The following is a 16,649-nucleotide window of genomic DNA, read 5'->3' as shown; positions in this document are numbered from 1 at the left end:
AAACCTAACTGTGTGCTGGGGTTAACCAGCTCTGAGGATCCTCCATGCCTTGCGCTATGCCGGGCACCTCACGCACGTTGTGTACCTGTGAATCCCAGGCTTCTCCTCCTGTCCGTGCCACCTTCCTGCCGGAATTCAGGACATCCCTCTGGCTGCCCTGGATTGCTCAAACCCCTGCCAGGGGGCTCAGAGACCTTGGCACAGAGCCCAAGACACCTGTGATTTTGATTATGGCCCATGGAAAAAATTACCAACCTTATATGAGAATCTGCAAGCCACGAAAGTCTAAGTAGAATAATAATTAGTTTGTCATGGGGTGAAAAATTGATTTTTGGGGTTTTCAGAATGGGGGTTCAGGGGGCAAGATGGAGGAATTTAGGCGTGTCCAGCCTTTCTCCTTCTTCTTCTTAGCCTCCATCTTCTGCTGTGATGTTGGCACTTTTGGATTGGTTTAGAGTAGAAGCTCACTGTCTAACATAGGTGATAAGTATTGGGAAGTTATTGTAAATAATGTACACGTAGTTTTTAGTATAAAAAGATAACACCAGAGTGCCTCTGTCTGACCTGCTGGGCAGACCTTGGCAGGCCAGAGAAAGAATTTTATAGATAAGAAACAATAAACAACCTTGAGAACGAGACCAGAAGAGTTCTGACTCCTTCTTTGCCGGGCTGGGAAAAGAGACTTTCTAACACATCTCGGGGTCACTCTGACCAGCAGAAGTCCCGAGACCTTCCCACTCACCCCCGGGCTCAGGAAGGACCTGCACGGGGCAAACCAAACCTCAGCATGCTCGGGCCCTGCCCCACCTCTGCAGAGACAGAGGGAAGAGCCAGGAGTGTGGCTGTGGGTTCCTACCTGATCTGCTCTGCCTCTCGACTCTGCTGTGCCGACAGATTCCCGAGGGACTTCGATTCTGCAGCTCAAGAATGGGAGCAGCAGAATCTTCAGCAACAGATAGAGGGGAGAGCTGCCTAGTCATGCCTCTGTGTCTGCTGGGGCAGTTGCCTCCTGGCTTGCATTGGATGACAGATGATCGTGAGGCACCTGAGAAGAAAGAGTTTTGCATCAGTTTTGTCTGGAAAGTCCCCGGAGGAACACGGGGCTTTCAAACAGGCTGGCAGTGAAATGCACACAAAAGGAAGCGCACGGCAGAAAATGCAGGTTTCAGCTCTGCTCAGGATAAAGCAAATAGGTGAGTAAATAAATATTTAACTCTCTCCCCCCTTATAGATAAAAAAGGTGCTGCATGAAAACCAGTCTTCCCCCTGAGGAAATGAGAGCCCCATGCTGCAGTGAATTCTCAGCCCCACAGCTCCATCCACAGGGCCTGCACAGTTAAAGGAATTTGTACTCACGTGAGGCCCTCCCTGAGCACTGACACTGAATCAGGCCAGAGGAGAGCTCACCATTCCCCCTCAGCGTGGGAAGGAGGGCTGGGGAACCACTGCTTCCCCCAGTGCTGGGAGACTCTCTAGAGGAGAGCTTCCTCCTTCCATCCTCCAGAATGATCCTTGAGACTCTCATATGGAATGAAGCCACGGTCACTCACTGCAGTCTTTTGGATGAAGATTTCTGCTACAGGACTGAAGATGCCGATTTTAAGCATTTACAAACACCAAATCAGAATCTCCACATCTTCAGAGAAGTTTCTTTTTCTTCCTCTGCTAGGTGCAGACAACTCCAAGATAAGACATTTCACACAGAGATGGACAGAAGCTTGAGGTGGCAGAGAAGCCCCAGGCCTCAGAAACACCAGTGCTACCAGATGAGAAATTTTCCAGTGAGTTGGACACCATATTTAATGACTAAAAGCATGAAGGGATGGATTAAGGATCAGGAATCAACACAAGGAGTGCAGTGCCGGAATCCATCAGTGACTGGTGATCGATTGTGCAAGGACTTCCAAATTCACTGAAGGTGTCTCTGTAAGAGGTCAACACGTGTGCAGCGCAAGAGAATCTTCTTCTCCAGCAGAAAGTCAGGATGACAGGCCATTCTGGCAGATATAAATGTGTGTTCATGGCCAGCTGAGATCACCCAGTGTTTGTTTTGCAGCTCCAACTGGTGACCATCTCACCTAAACTTGTGGAAGATACCCACACCCAGAGCAGCCACTGACCTTGCTGTGACTTGGAAAGATTTAACATGATAATCCCAGCTACTTCATATTGAAAAGAATACAAAGATGGACACAAACCCCATGTGTAAGGTGCAACATGTGTAACAATTGTGGCAGAAATCCCAGAAGGGAACATTCTTTGTTGCAACATGAGCCATTCCAGTGCACTTTGAGCAAAACTCATCAAACTCAGCTACTAATTGAAAGTCTATTCCAAAGCAAAGGCTGTATCCAAGACTCAAGTATTGAGACAGGATTCTTGCCAGTGGATTCATGGACTTAGAGGTGTGTTGGGTTCACCAAGTCTAACAACGACCAATGTATAAAATATGGAATTATGCAGGAAAAAAAATCATCTCTCAGCCTATTTAGAGCCTGCAATGTTTATTTTTACCTACCAACCAGAAAAGTGATCTAGCCAGGAGCTGACCCCCTCCAGATGATCTTCCTCAAGATGCTCTTCCCTTTCTTCTCTGTCCATTATGAGGGAACCCTGACTCAAGGGGGGCACCCAAGTTTAGAATCCAACTGATGATAAAGTCCCACAAATCCAATCAATGCTGTAAACAACCCACAGCAGACCCACAAACTCACTTTGAAAAATTGAGACCTACACGGTGAGAAGCAAGCTAAGCAAAGCACTGTGTTGCCTCTCATCAATTTTTGATAAGCATTACTTTCTGAAGAGCTTTCTAGAGCCTACCAGGATGTTTTCAGACCTTTAAAATGCCCCTCACCTTCACAAATTTACTTTTCAATAGAGAAAATAATGATCTAGCAGCCACAGAACTCCCTGCATGACTTTGTCCACTTATTTCAAAACTCCAAGAGCAACCTCTCCCACTGGTCAAACAAGAATAGCATCACCTACTTTGTAAGATTTAGTAAACATCTTGCAAGTTACTCTTGTGAGTTATACCTTCATTTGTTATCTGAAAATTAGCCCCAGTCTCCATGAGGTTAAACCAATCACTACTTTGGGGAGAAATGTTCAAAAAGGCATTTCTGATTTTCAGGTCCACAACTTGAAGAGGTTTTATTTTCAATAAGTGTTTGCCAGCTGCCTGTCCTTGGAGAAGAAGCCACTGAGTTGGCTGGCTCCACATCACTCCTCATTTTGATATTCATCATTTAAAGAGATTTCATTATGTTGAAAGACACATGTTATGTCTCAATTCAGATTAATTTCAGAACAAGATTCACATTATACTCAGCAGAAGTCTAGCAGGTGACATGCAACCAAAATTTGATGGAAGCCTATTTTTCCTCACGTGCAAAAAGAGCTCTGAGTTATTTATATCTGGTACAACAGAGAGGCATGAATCTTCTCCTGTGCATTGACAAACCCAGCAGGTGAGACCAAAACTGTAATTCAAGAGATTGCATTAAACTGAAAGCCACTGCTTGATTTACTGAATTCTTCTTCCCTTACACCTGAAGCAATCAGACAGCGCAGCCATTTATCAATATTTCATTGTTACAGCCAGAAAGCCTTGGACACCTAATGCTGCTCAATCTGAACATATTTTCAGGGTATCTGTTGATAGGAGAGGTGAAGAGATAAATGCTGGGCTCACTTTCCAAACGAGCAGGGATCTGCTATTTCCCTCCCAAAGGGGAAGGGAAGGGAAGGGAAGGGAAGGGAAGGGAAGGGAAGGGAAGGGAAGGGAAGGGAAGGGAAGGGAAGGGAAGGGAAGGGAAGGGAAGGGAAGGGAAGGGAAGGGAAGGGAAGGGAAGGGAAGGGAAGGGAAGGGAAGGGAAGGGAAGGGAAGGGAAGGGAAGGGAAGGGAAGGGAAGGGAAGGGAAGGGAAGGGAAGGGAAGGGAAGGGAAGGCAGAGCTCATGGAATTCTGGTTCTCTGTCTCACTCCACAACTCTCAGCTGTGGAGCAGGGATCTGCTAAGTCCCTCCAAACTTGGATTTGGATCAAGAGCAGCATTTTCCACTGAACTTCCATACGGCGAATAACAGAATCATAGGATGGTCTGGGTTGGAAAGGAACTTAAGAACATCCAGTTCCAACCTCTTGCTATGGATAGGGACATTTTCCACCTGACCAGGGTGCTCAAAGCTTCATCCAACCTGGCCCTGAACAACCTCCCTGAGCAGAGCTGCCAACATTCTTACACAGTTTGTGGTTTCAGCAGGGATGAATCACAGGCTGAGAACAAAACTACATTTTGGGCATCATTTGCTATCTTAAGAGCGTGCTACTAGGAGAGATTGGGAAAAAACAAATAAGAAAAACCTTGCCAGACTGTCAGATCTTGCTGCTGGAAGTGTTCCTTGGAGGTTGTAACTGAGTGTCAAAGCAAGCCAATAGGACTGACCAAAGAGGAAATGGAGAAATGGAAAATGCTTCACACTGTTGTATTCAATACATCTTAATGCACTAAATCCACGTGGATTATTTTTCATTATTGGATTAAAAAAAAAATCCATGCTCTTTCCCATTTTTTTACAATTACTTTAGTAATTGTATTTTTTTTACAATTACTTTTTTTTTACAATTACTCAGCTTCTTAATCTGTTTCAGCAAATCTATTTCCTCACCCTGCAAATGTAGATGCTTTATAGCTTAAGAAGTAAGGCCATTTCTCTGCAGATGGAGACCAAGGAGAAACCAGCAAGGGGAACACGTGGCTTTCCACATGACTCTAACAAAGTCTGTCCCCATCTTGCAGTAATTATTATACACACATCCCAGTGCACTTTGATTTAGCAAGGTGACTACCCTAAACCACGTGATTAATATCACTCAAGCCCAGCCCTTCCATGTTCTTTAACACCATTCTGAGTCTCAGCTGTGGGAGGAGGTGGCTCCATCTGCTGCTGTTGTTATGTCCACTCAAGCCAGCAAGAAGAAGCACATGCTGCTCCTCAGAAGCATTTTCACCACCACCTGCACACAATGCACAGCTCCCTGTCCCCTCTGAAAGATGCAAGCCATGACTTGTGGCTTTCTGCTCATGTCCAGGTCTCCAGATGTAGCTCACACAGGGAGAAAATGTGTCCTCGCCTTGGCTAGAAAAATCCCTTTGCTATTTTCCAGGGGGCTTGGAGAGAAGGATTATACCCTGAGGTTCAAACCCAACTCTCTTCAAGTATTTGACACCTTCTGCATGTGACAGCAGTGCTTGGAATAATCAGAACCAACCCATGAAATTGCATTTCAACATGTTCAATGTTTCTGGTCTCACAGTGGCTACTAAAATCAGATCATGGAATATCCTGAGCTGGAAGGGACCTGCAAGGATCATGGAGTCCCAGTCCTGGCCTTGCAAGGGCAGCCCTAGGAACCTACCACGTGCCTGAGAGCATTGTCCCAGGGCTCCTTGAGCTCCTTGAGGCTTGGTGCTGTGACCACTTCTCAACCATGCTCTGCATGAAGATCCTTTTATAGCATCCAACCTGAGCCTCCCCTGACACAGCTTCACGCTGCTCCCTCCGTCCTGCATCAAATGATTGCCACTTAAACAACCAATGCTACACAAAAATGCACTCTTGGAACTAAATTCTATGGCCAGATCATCTTAGGATTGATTGCGTCCTTTTCTTTTCTTTTTTATCCAACTGCCCTGATGGAAATTTAGAACCTCTCAAACAGGTAACTGAATTCCGTTCCAAAAGCCATCTGTGCATTCAGGACACTGCATTACTGACACAAAGTGCTGGCTCATTTAGAGACAGCAACATCTGGCTTGATGGGATGTGCCAAAACACATTCTCTTCATTTGATTACACAATGAAATCGATGGTTAAATAGGTGATGGAAATGAGCTGAACAATTTCTGTGTGTTATAGTCCCAAAGCCCTGCAGAGCACTGCTCACCTCTGGCTACCACCACAGTCAGGAGAGAGACCAGCTTTGCCAAAAGCCACTCAAGGCACCTACAATCTGCCTTTTACTCATTCAGAATTAAAACAGTCTCATTTTACTGTGTCCTCAAAATCCCAGCCCCTGATTTCTCATTGTCTCTGTGCTGACAAAAGGATGCCTCCATTGCAGTGCCACATGGCTGGGCTTTGACAGATGGATGGAGGCAGGAGTGGGTCTGCTCTGGCGTGGAAAACACGTCAGCTGAACCTTCCTGCTAAACTGCAGGAGAAAGAATTGCCAGTGTTCCTTTTACCCTGCAGTGGCACCTGCAGGGGCAGCACCCACCCCAGTGATGGACCTGCTCACACCCCAGCAGCCCCAGTGCTCCCACAGCCTGTGCATGAGCTCCCCTTGAGCAGGGGAGGGCTGGAAGCTCTCCCAGTGAAATTCTGCTCCTACTGATGCACAGCAAGGAGAAGGTGATGTGAGTTTTGCAGCCAGGGATGCACATGGAATGGGTGTTGAGTGGTGCTGCCGTTGGGAGAGGTGAAGAGAGCTGCTTCTGTCCATTTTACAACAAAACCCCATCAGGCTGGATTAGCCACAGCTTTAATCGGATTGTTAGCACACAGCTGGTAGCAGGGTATGCAACACCATCAATCCTCAGTGACTTAGGTCCATAGCTTATTTTATCCCAGCCACTGCATGCAAAATCAAATTGTGCCCTTCACTGCACTGGTGTAAACCCACAGCACACCAGTACAACCAGCCCAGTGGTCTGGGCACACACACTGACTAATTCCTCAACTTTCAATGTGTTCACGACCAACAAACTGACCAGGGATGTGAAGTCATGATTCCATTTCACTAAAGCCAAGCAAAATCAAGAAAACAAGCACACATGCTCTGCTGGCAGCATGCTACACAGGTTTGAGGAATAAGCATTACTTGTTTAGTGAAGAAAATTCTTTTTAGCATGTCTCAGGCATTTGGAGATAATGTTCTCCAAATTTAAACACTGCAATGGTCTCTGTGTATTAGTAATGCACAGATGTCTGTTCAGAGTGATGCCTTGTTAATTTATTATTTGCTTGTTCTGGAAGTTTTCGTGTTTGAAGGGGATGAGAAGGTTACAGAGTTTTTTGTTAATTTTTTTTCATCCTAGGGGAAAAGATTTTCAGATTATAATGAAAAACAAATGACTCAGTGATGGCGTACAGCATTTCTCTTGTACTATGATTAACTATTGTCAAGAGCAGAAAGCAGAAAAAGTAGATTTTGTTGTGGTTTACTACTGAAATCCATCAGCAATTTCTGCCAATTATCTCTTCAGTGTCTGTACACAGCTCTCACTCCAGATCTTTGCTTACAACCAGGAATCTCAACAGTTTCCATGTGTCCTCCCATCCTTGCAATAAAATTAACAAAGAGAACTTAAATTTCACATCCTTTAATTCATTTAGTGTATGATGAAGAGAGGTGCCACTCAACATCCTTGCATCTTATAACCCTTCCAGAGGAGCTGTTCCAGCCTGTTTGTAAGGGGAGGGAATCCAAGTAAGTAAAAAAAAAAAATCCCTTCCAGACCTCTCTTTGGCTTTTATAAGTGGGAAATAATTGATTTCCCACTTATAAGTGGGAAATATAAGTGGAGAATAGTTTATAAGTGGGAAATAGCTACATAAGTTGCACAAAGGCATCTCCTCACACATCCCCAAACCCCACAGTCTCTGAGATGGGGCTTCTCTCATTAATTGCTCCAAGTTGGATGCCTCTGTGTGCAGCCCTGATAAATCCAATCCTCCAAATGCATCTTTCTGCACATCAGCCACATGTTCTTGTGCTGAAGAGCCTGCTCTGAGGTGGAAGCTCTGGTGCCAATGTGCTGTGCATGGTCTGCACCCAGTGCTGTCCTAAAGCCCTGACCAAGGACAGCTGCACCAAGTGCATCCAGGCTGCAACAACCCTGATGTGCAATACCTGCAGCTACTAAAAACAACAATAAAAACAGAAAAATACCTTAGCAGAAAGGATGTGAACATGCTACAGGGTGCAGAGAAGCTGTGGACTGCCTTTTCCACAACCCTAGAGCCAAAGGCCACTCTAAAGGACTTTTCAAGTTCTAATTTTTTGAAGTAAGTGGCTCCTGTTTGTATTGCCCTGGATCAAGACCTTTCCTCAAAACATTTAAAAACAATTACTAGAAAAACCCCAAATTCCTCTTCAAATCTTTGTTCCATCTACTTTTTATTGAAAATATAGCTAAAAACATGGAAATATTTTTTTCTCATTTTCAGCCTGACTCGAACAAATATACCACTGCCTTTTCTTAAGCATGGACAAGGAATTTCATTGATTTGACACCAAAAATAACACACCAGCATCAGTGTGGGAGTTTCAGAGCAGATCCTGGGAAAGAGGCTTTATTTGAGAACATCTGTGGTGGAACTGGCAGCTGGAATATGCATTTTGAAACAGAGGGGCTACTCATATTTGAAAGTTACTGGGCATGACAGCATACTTAGAGTTTGAAGGAATGTAGAAGGGAGTGCTGCAAATGAAGAATGATTTTTATATGTTGAAATCAAAACTTCCACACCACACACAGTGGCCTACAAAAAAAAATATTTAGAACATGCATTTGGAGTGGAATGTTTTGGACGAATTGAATTCTGCTGTCAGAAAACATTGATAAACAATGACAAACAATGAAAAACAAATGCTATGTTGAAATCTCAGAGTTAACCATGACAGCTCTGGAGGCAGAGCACACTGACCTCCTGTGGGGAGGGGATGGACATCCCCTCCTTCAGCACAGAAATTTTCCCAGGCAAAGAGAGGAACAACACCAGAACTTAAGACCCTTTGTCACCTCCTAGGATTTTATTTTAAGTTTTTGCTTCCATAAACATTCCTCTGAGACCACCTCAGTGACAACTTCTGAGTGAGAGCTTTGGGACTCACACATTCAAAGGGATATCCTTTGCTGCATCAGTCTACAGAATTTTTTCTCCTCTCCCCCCAGATACACCTGTTCCAACATTAATTCAAGCCAATCTCAGGATCAGACCATCTTCCCACCACTCCAGCACTGACTGAGCAAGATAAATACAAATAATTTGATTCAAAGCTGCACACCATCCCATATAAAAACCCCCTCTGCTATAAATTTTGTAATGAATTATATCAGGTGTGCTTCCAATTGTTTTGCAACTTATATACTCTACTCCAAACCAAAAGGTTAACAATCTGTTAAGAAAAAAATCCACTGAAAATTAATCTTGTCATTGCTAGAATTTGGTTACATTTCCAAAAATAAACAGACACTCCCAGTTAAACTCTCACTTTAACTTTCACTGCTGTAACTCAAGAGCAGCTTCAATGAAAGCCATGAGGCTGCTTTGATGTGAAGTTGTTGTGAAAGGAATTTGCACCCAGCACAGTCCAGATATCACTCATATGTACCTCGTTAATAAATAATCACAATATAGCTTCTACTTTCAAGGAACACAGCCATAAATCCAGGCTGGTTCCAAAACAGCAGCTGTGACACTGACGGGCAGCTCAGCAACAATTCATATTTGGGGTTGTATTTATTTCCTGCACACACTGCTGCCTCTGCTGGGTGCCTCCAGGGAGTGATTCATCCCAGCTCCCTCAGATACCAACCCTGGCAGGTGAATCACCTGCTGCAGGTGCCCAGCTCTCCCAGATTTCTCAGGCTCACATTTGGATGGATGTGGATGAGCCCAAGGCTGGCTCAGACTCAGCCCATGGCAGCTCTGCAGTGCACTGAGCACATGCTTCAATTTCCTTCCCTGACTTAGAGCCTGGAAAAGAACATTTTCCAGGCAAGCAGCTGGGGCAAAAGTAGGGATATATCACTGTACTGCTGCATTTTGCAATCCCAGGAGATACTTCCATCTGTTTTCTCCACCACCCTTGAGGTAATAGCTCTGACAGGTCCCACCCCTGCCTTTCCATGGTGGCATTTTTGGGATGGGTGGGATGGACATTCCAAGCAGTGTCCATGCCACACACCTGGCTGATGCTGGGGAGTGGGGGCTGCCCAGGCTGAGGTGAAGAGATGTTCTCAAAAGGATTTGGTGGCTGTGGTGCCAGCTTGGCACACACCTCGCATCCTCATGTGCTGACCCTTCTGGGCATTTCCCTCCACATGAGCAGCACTTTGGACCATTTATCTCCAAGCACTGAGTGTACCTTCCCTACCAAAGGAGTCTTCTTGCCTGGATTTCACTCCACTGTCCAGGAGTCACCAGCTCCTGTGGTTTTATTGGGAGGGATCCAGGAAGCCACAAAGCTGAACTGTGTGGAAACTGTGTGAAAACTGTATGAAAACTGCCCACCCAGAGCCCACTGCTCCCCTGCTCTCCTCCCAGCACAAAGCTCCACAGCCCAAGCTGCTCTGGAATCTCTTCCATGTGCCCTCCCACGCTTGAGAAATAAAGGGGGGGAAAGATGCAGTGCTTTTGGGAAGCTGGCTGCCCTACCCCATTAGGATTCTTAGGGAATTCATGCTAAATGATCTTTGCTGATCTGTAAAAACTGGCTGCACACACATTTAATGTATGGGTCCAGTATTAATTCAGCTTGGCCAGGTCCATCCTGAGCAAGAAGAACCTTTCCATTTGCAGCCTGGTGGGTATGACAAGTGCTGTCATGTAGTCATTTCCAGTCTGTTGCCCTTTCTTCCTATGAAGGCTGGATTTTCCCTCCCTCAGGAACCAGACAGGGCAGTTTTAACAGAGCTGCTGCAGCCCAGCATAGACAGAAGGTTAAGACAGGTCTAACAGAGGCACCAGGCAGAAGCTGGACAGGTGAAGGCAACCACAGCTTGGCTTGGAGCTCTGTGAGGCAGGGACAACCTTTAATACTCTGCATTCCCCTCCAAGCATGACACAAGCCTGGAAATAAAGCCCCCAGGAAATAAAGAGCAGCAAATCACCCCATTTTACCAGCACAGCCAGCTCACCTGGCCGTAACACTGCTCCTAAAAAAGCAGGTGAGGGTATGAATCTCAATCTCACACATCCTAAAGCCTGCTGCTGTGCACTCAGCTCCTCCAACTTTCCTTAAGGCTTTTTCCCCTCAAGGAAGAAACACCAGGTAACCACCAAGCCTGCAGAATTCTAAATATCACACACACACAATTCTGAGAAAAACAACACAAACTCCTGCCTGGTCCATCAAACCCCAGCCCTGTCTGTAACTGAAGGCAGCCTGAGCCAGGTAGATCGAGGGTCACGCTCTGCTGACCATCACTGCACCATGGCTCTTGCTTTGTTTTGCTCCTGGATGAATTCAACTCACAAAAAGGAATTATATTTTCACTGCTGGTTGGCTCAAACCAGAGACAGAGCACACAACTTGCAGTTTTACAGCTTCAGTGTCCTCACCACACACACACCTGGTGGGAAAACAGCTCATTTCTGGCACAACAAGCAACTTGGGGAAGTACCAGGCAGCTCTTCAGAACATCTGACACTGAGGATTACAAACTCAAATGGTGCAGTTAAAGCCTGAGATTTCTACACACATTTAAGAAAAAAAATCAAACCTGAACATCAGGAGTGTTTTTATGGAAGCTTTCCCTTTTGACCTCTGATCTATACAGCATGTACATTTTCAGCACACTGACTTTTATTTGTTTCACTACCAAGGCAGTCAAATCTCCTGCTGGACAGCATCACCACATTCCCAGTGACTCTGAGGCGTGATGTGGAGTTGATGGGCACTCCTAAAGGAACAAGGTTCTCATGTCTGATAGAGAGAATACAAAAGAATTCCGAATTTCTATCTTGTGGTTTTTCTGTATTAAAGAATTGCTTAGGAGCTGACACTTCTGAAAACGAAGGGGAAGAAAAGCAGTTTAAGGGGACAACTGCTAAGCTGAGCTGAGGGACAGCAAGCACGAAAAAAGTTGGTGCCTCTGTCTTCACAGCAAAACCAATAAATCTAGAGCACCACAATAAAACACTCCAGAAAAGCCAATGACATTACATGGACCTAATGTCACATAATTTTAAAAGCCAAATTGAAGTACAACAACTTTATCCGTTGCTCACGTTTCAACATCAGCTTCTTCACCAGGAATCGTTCACACAGCAGGTGAACACAGGCTACAGAAATTTAACTGCCACTTATCCCAGATGGTATTAAAGTGCTAAAATGCTATCTGACCATTACTATAAAAATACACGCACACACACACAATATTCCTGTTACTCTGCACGAAACGGAGCACGAGGAGCATGCGGAGTGAACTCCTGCCTAGGACGAGATTTACAGGGGAGGAAAGAAAAGCATTTACCGTCTGGCACAGGCGAACTTAACTCGGAAACATTGTGAGATGGGAGCGGTGCCACTCGTGCCGAATGTTTCTTCATCCTCTGGAGCTGCTCTCCTGCTCAGGCTGAGGCTCCCTCTGGCTCACTCTGCATCGCCCTGGTCCCGAGTACCACAGCAAACACGGGGCTGTGGCTGGTGCCTGGATGTTGGTCTGGAGATGCTGCAGGAGCCTACGAGTACTGATTTGCTGTTTCCCTGGGAAACCATTTGCAACACGTTCAAACAATGCTTGACCCCTGCCAACGCTCCTCTTTCATTCAATTGTGGAGCGCGGCAGATAAAATATAAATGTATCAGCGGCGGCGCCTCGCGGACTCCAAACCGTGGCAGCCCCTTTGCAGGAAATTGGGATTTCACATCGAATCTCTGCGCTGTGCTGGCAACACAGCACAGACAGGAGATTTCTCAGACAACTGCGAGGGAATTGTGCAGTGCAATTTTCTGGTTCCTTACACTGTGACAATATACAGATGATTATAGTAATTATTTTAAGTAAACTTTGAATAATGGGACTCCTATAGAGCTGCTAAATCAGGAATGCCTTGGGCAAAAGAACAGGTGACATCCAGGTCTGTGTCTGATAATAAAGCAGTGGTATTGCAGGAGGTTCTTCTAACACCCTACAAAAATTGTCACAACCAAGACAGATCTAGAAATATGTATATAAATGTATATAGATATACATATATATATAGGCTATGGCTGGTCTACATTTCTTCCTCACTTCCCCTGAGACAGCCAGGACATGTTTTGTCTCTCTTTCCCTGACACCTTCTCTCCCTTCTAGTTCCTTATTATTACTATTAATATTTTTGGAAGTTGTTGGAGCAATGGAAAAGTTTCACTGAGCGAAGCAGTGTCAACCCACACAACTTCTGGAACTCTTAGAAGATCTCATCCCCTGGTGCAACCAGCACTGTGCTGGGAGCTTCCTTTGCCAGAAGTGGTTACTGACACCTGGGTCCAGAGCTCTTCACCAAGAGATCAACTATCAAGTCTTATCCAAGAATTTGTAAGGAGAAACATTTACCATTTATAGTCAAGGTGTTTGCTATAGGAACAATGGGAAATAAAAAGGGAACGATCAGAAAGGCAGCTTAGCTCTCCCAGAATCTGCTGGCAAAGTTGCTGAATTTTTAAGGGCACTAGCCCTTTTATCTATAGTCTTTGTGCTTTTGATAGCAGCTGAGAGTGGAGATTCTCAGCCCAGGGCTTGGTCCTCCTTTCCCCACTATCCCACCAAAGAGGGAGAAGCCACTGGCTCTAGGGAAGGCCAAAGTGGTTTGAAAAGGATGAAGAATAGCTGGGTTAAAATTCTCCAATTTGGGCTTCCCTCAAGCACGGTGCTGGAATCTCACAGGATTTACACAATAATGTGCTGTCATTGGGGTGTGTGTGCAAGGACTCAGAGAGGAGAGGGAAGGAATCAGAGTCCCAGCTGGAATAATCCTCTGGATGCAGCCACAGCAGAGGATGGCACATGGGGAGAACTGTCCTGTGGCATCCTCATGGAAGAGGCAGCCTGAGACTCCACTGTACCCAGAGGGGCAGGAGGGGATTCTCGGGTCCTTGGAGCAACCCACCAGAACATGATCCCTTGATCCTGCCCTGCACATTCCTGTAAAGCTGCTCTCCTGTCCCTCTTTGGGGACTGAGGGGCCTCACTTTTCTCCTGGGGCACAGTGACACAGCAGGGAAGAGACAGGGATTAACCCTATGGAAAGGAGGGACAAAGTACCTCACCCCACTCCCACAGCCATCCCACCCAGTGGGACACATCATGGAAGGAGCACAGGGAAGAGAAATGGTTACAGCTGTTTGGTTTTCCAGCCAGCACATCCTGCTCTGAAAGGCCTGGAGATCTCCTTTAGCATCTTCATTCTATCCCTGGTGACTCACAAGGCTCTCCACCATGACAGTCTATTCCAAAGCATCAACTGCACTGCCTTGAGCTAACTGGCTTTTACTGCTTATCTGCATTCAGAGGGTTTCCAGCACTGTGTAACAACCACCATTCCAAAGGAAATTATCTTCCCAATTTGCAGAAGGAATTTTATTCTCCTGTCCGAAGTGCTGAGAGTCAGCAGAGTTTGTGATGGAGTAATCACCAGTCAAGTAATTGCTGGCTCCACAATCACAAGGCTCCCTATTAATACATGTCTAGTCCTTGAGCGTTTATATAATATAAACAACATAATAATATAACACAGAGATTGCTTTTAGAAAGCCATTTCTGCAAATTGGGGTTTATAATGGAATCATTAATGAACCTTAACAATGGTGAGGATGAAACGCATGAGACAATGTCAGGCAATTCCAGACATTTCTTCCAGACAATTTCAGCACTAACAACAGAACGTGACTGAATCTAAGAGCTGCTGCCTTTTTTTATTCAAAGGAGAATCAGCCATTGTTTCAACACTAAGTCAGAAGCCAAATTCAGCTCCTCAAAGCAATCTTTCACATCCTCCCCCCAACCATCTCAGCTTCCTAAAACAGTTACACAAGAAATGAAAAAGATACAAAACTGCATAAAACTATGTGGAAATGGTACTTAGAACTTCCATCAAAGACTGCAGTTTGATAAGCATCAGTTCTCAGGCCACACAAGAGTGAGCTTGGGCCATCTATTTCTGCTCCTGCATTTCTGACCCTTCCTCTTTGCTATCTCTGCTCCACCTGTGCTGAAGAAAAGAGTAAAATAATATGGAGTGGAAGAGAGAGGAGGAAGCTCTGTCCCTCTCTGCAATGCATCCACAAGTTCAATGCGATGACTGACTTACCAGGATGACAAAACAGTTACTCCAAGTCACTACTGCAATACTACAAGACAACATAAAATCCACAGGCCTGTGCCACCTTACTCACCTTGAGTTCATGCAAGGCACCAGAGAGGGAAAATATGGGGGCTGCCCTCCAAAATTCAAGACTAAACTAAGTTTCCAGTTACCTTTACAGCAGCTCTTCATATGTTGTTTGCTTCAAGTTCTGTGCTTTCAGCCTGGAACATGTTTCAAGTTTTCTTATTCTCAGGGTGATGCTCCTCATAATAAACAATAAACAATAACAGGCTCTGGAGCACAAGTCTGAGGAGAAGCAGCTGAGGGAGCTGGGGGGGAACAGTCTGGAGAAAAGGAGGCTCAGGGAGGACCTTGTGGCTCTGCACAATTCCCTGACAGGAGGGTGTAGTCGAAGGAGGTTGGGCTTTGTTCCCAGGGAACAAGAGGAGATGACCTCAAGTTAAGCCAGGGGAAGTTTAGATTGGATATTAGGGAAGATTTCTTCATGGAAAGACTTGTCAAGCCCTGGACCAGGCTGCCCAGGACAATGATTGAGTCCCCATCCCTGGAGGGATTTAAAAGATGTGTGGCTCTGACACCTGGGGACATGAGTTAGTGATGAGCTTGGCACTGCTGGGGGAATGGTTGGACTCAATGATCTCAGAAGTGTTTTCCAATCTAAATTATTCTATCATCAATCTCCATACCCAATTATTCTCCCTCAGGATTCCCTATTTGTCAAGGAAGCCTGCAGTGTGAATCACAATCACAGCAGTGTAAACGAGAACCCAGGCTGCAGGCTTGCACCGTCCACACCTGCTCCCAGTTAAGGCAAAAACTGATGGGGCACTCACCAAACTCTGGAGACAGATCAGCACCAGCATTATGAGAAAAGGAAATCAGTGAATAAAGTGTGTCTCAGGACAGATTCCTCATGCCAGCCAAGAGTCCTTGTGCATGGAGGCCTCTGCTCCACATCCCGTTTGCTCCTCCCCACCCTCCCTGCAGCACTCTGCGTCCCTGGGCTCAGTAAATATTCATCCAGATCAGGGCAGGGTGAGGCTGCGAGCTTGCTGACTCACTAACCAGACAGCAAACCAGCCCTGGCAGCAGAGCCAGGGCTGGGGAGTGCTGAATCACATCCACTAACAAGCCCTGCACGCTCCCAGCACAGAGGGGCTGATGCTATCAAAACTCACTCTGCTCCTTGGCTTACCCCACTCTGCTGGCACTAGCTACCACTCATGCATATTTCAGGGACCTACTGCACAAGCAAAGGTTATTTACTCTTCTCTCTGAAGCTGCAAGCACAGCTGGAGTTGAACTGCAGGCAGTCACAGGTTTTCTGATGCAGAGAGGATGGCAGGTGTGGTACCACACACCCAAGGAGGGCAGATCATCACAGCTAAAGGAAAACAGAGTACCTGGAACAGAGAACCTGCATAAGTACCTGGAACTTAATTAATTTCTATGTTGATAATGGGATCCATCTCAGTGGACTTTGGGTGCCAAAGTTGGAACCAGCCACACCAACATCTTTATGAAGTGAGTGGTGAGAAAA

At 45.6% G+C, this 16,649-nt stretch overlaps 1 protein-coding gene across 1 annotated transcript in view; it reads right to left on the bottom strand.

Moving 5' to 3' along the window:
- SLC35F4 (solute carrier family 35 member F4) overlaps positions 1-16,649 on the bottom strand; it is a 120,583-nt gene that overhangs the window by 23,543 nt on the left and 80,391 nt on the right. The window contains exon 2 of the mRNA XM_059474734.1: positions 857-1,045. Within this exon, the coding sequence (XP_059330717.1) occupies positions 857-1,045 (189 nt within the window). The remainder of the gene's footprint in view (positions 1-856; positions 1,046-16,649) is intronic.

Source organism: Ammospiza nelsoni, chromosome 6 (genome assembly GCF_027579445.1).
Source record: "Ammospiza nelsoni isolate bAmmNel1 chromosome 6, bAmmNel1.pri, whole genome shotgun sequence".
NCBI lineage: Eukaryota > Metazoa > Chordata > Aves > Passeriformes > Passerellidae > Ammospiza > Ammospiza nelsoni.
The sequence above is the reverse complement of the archived record's forward strand: the minus strand, read 5'-3'. Positions and strand labels throughout refer to the sequence as shown.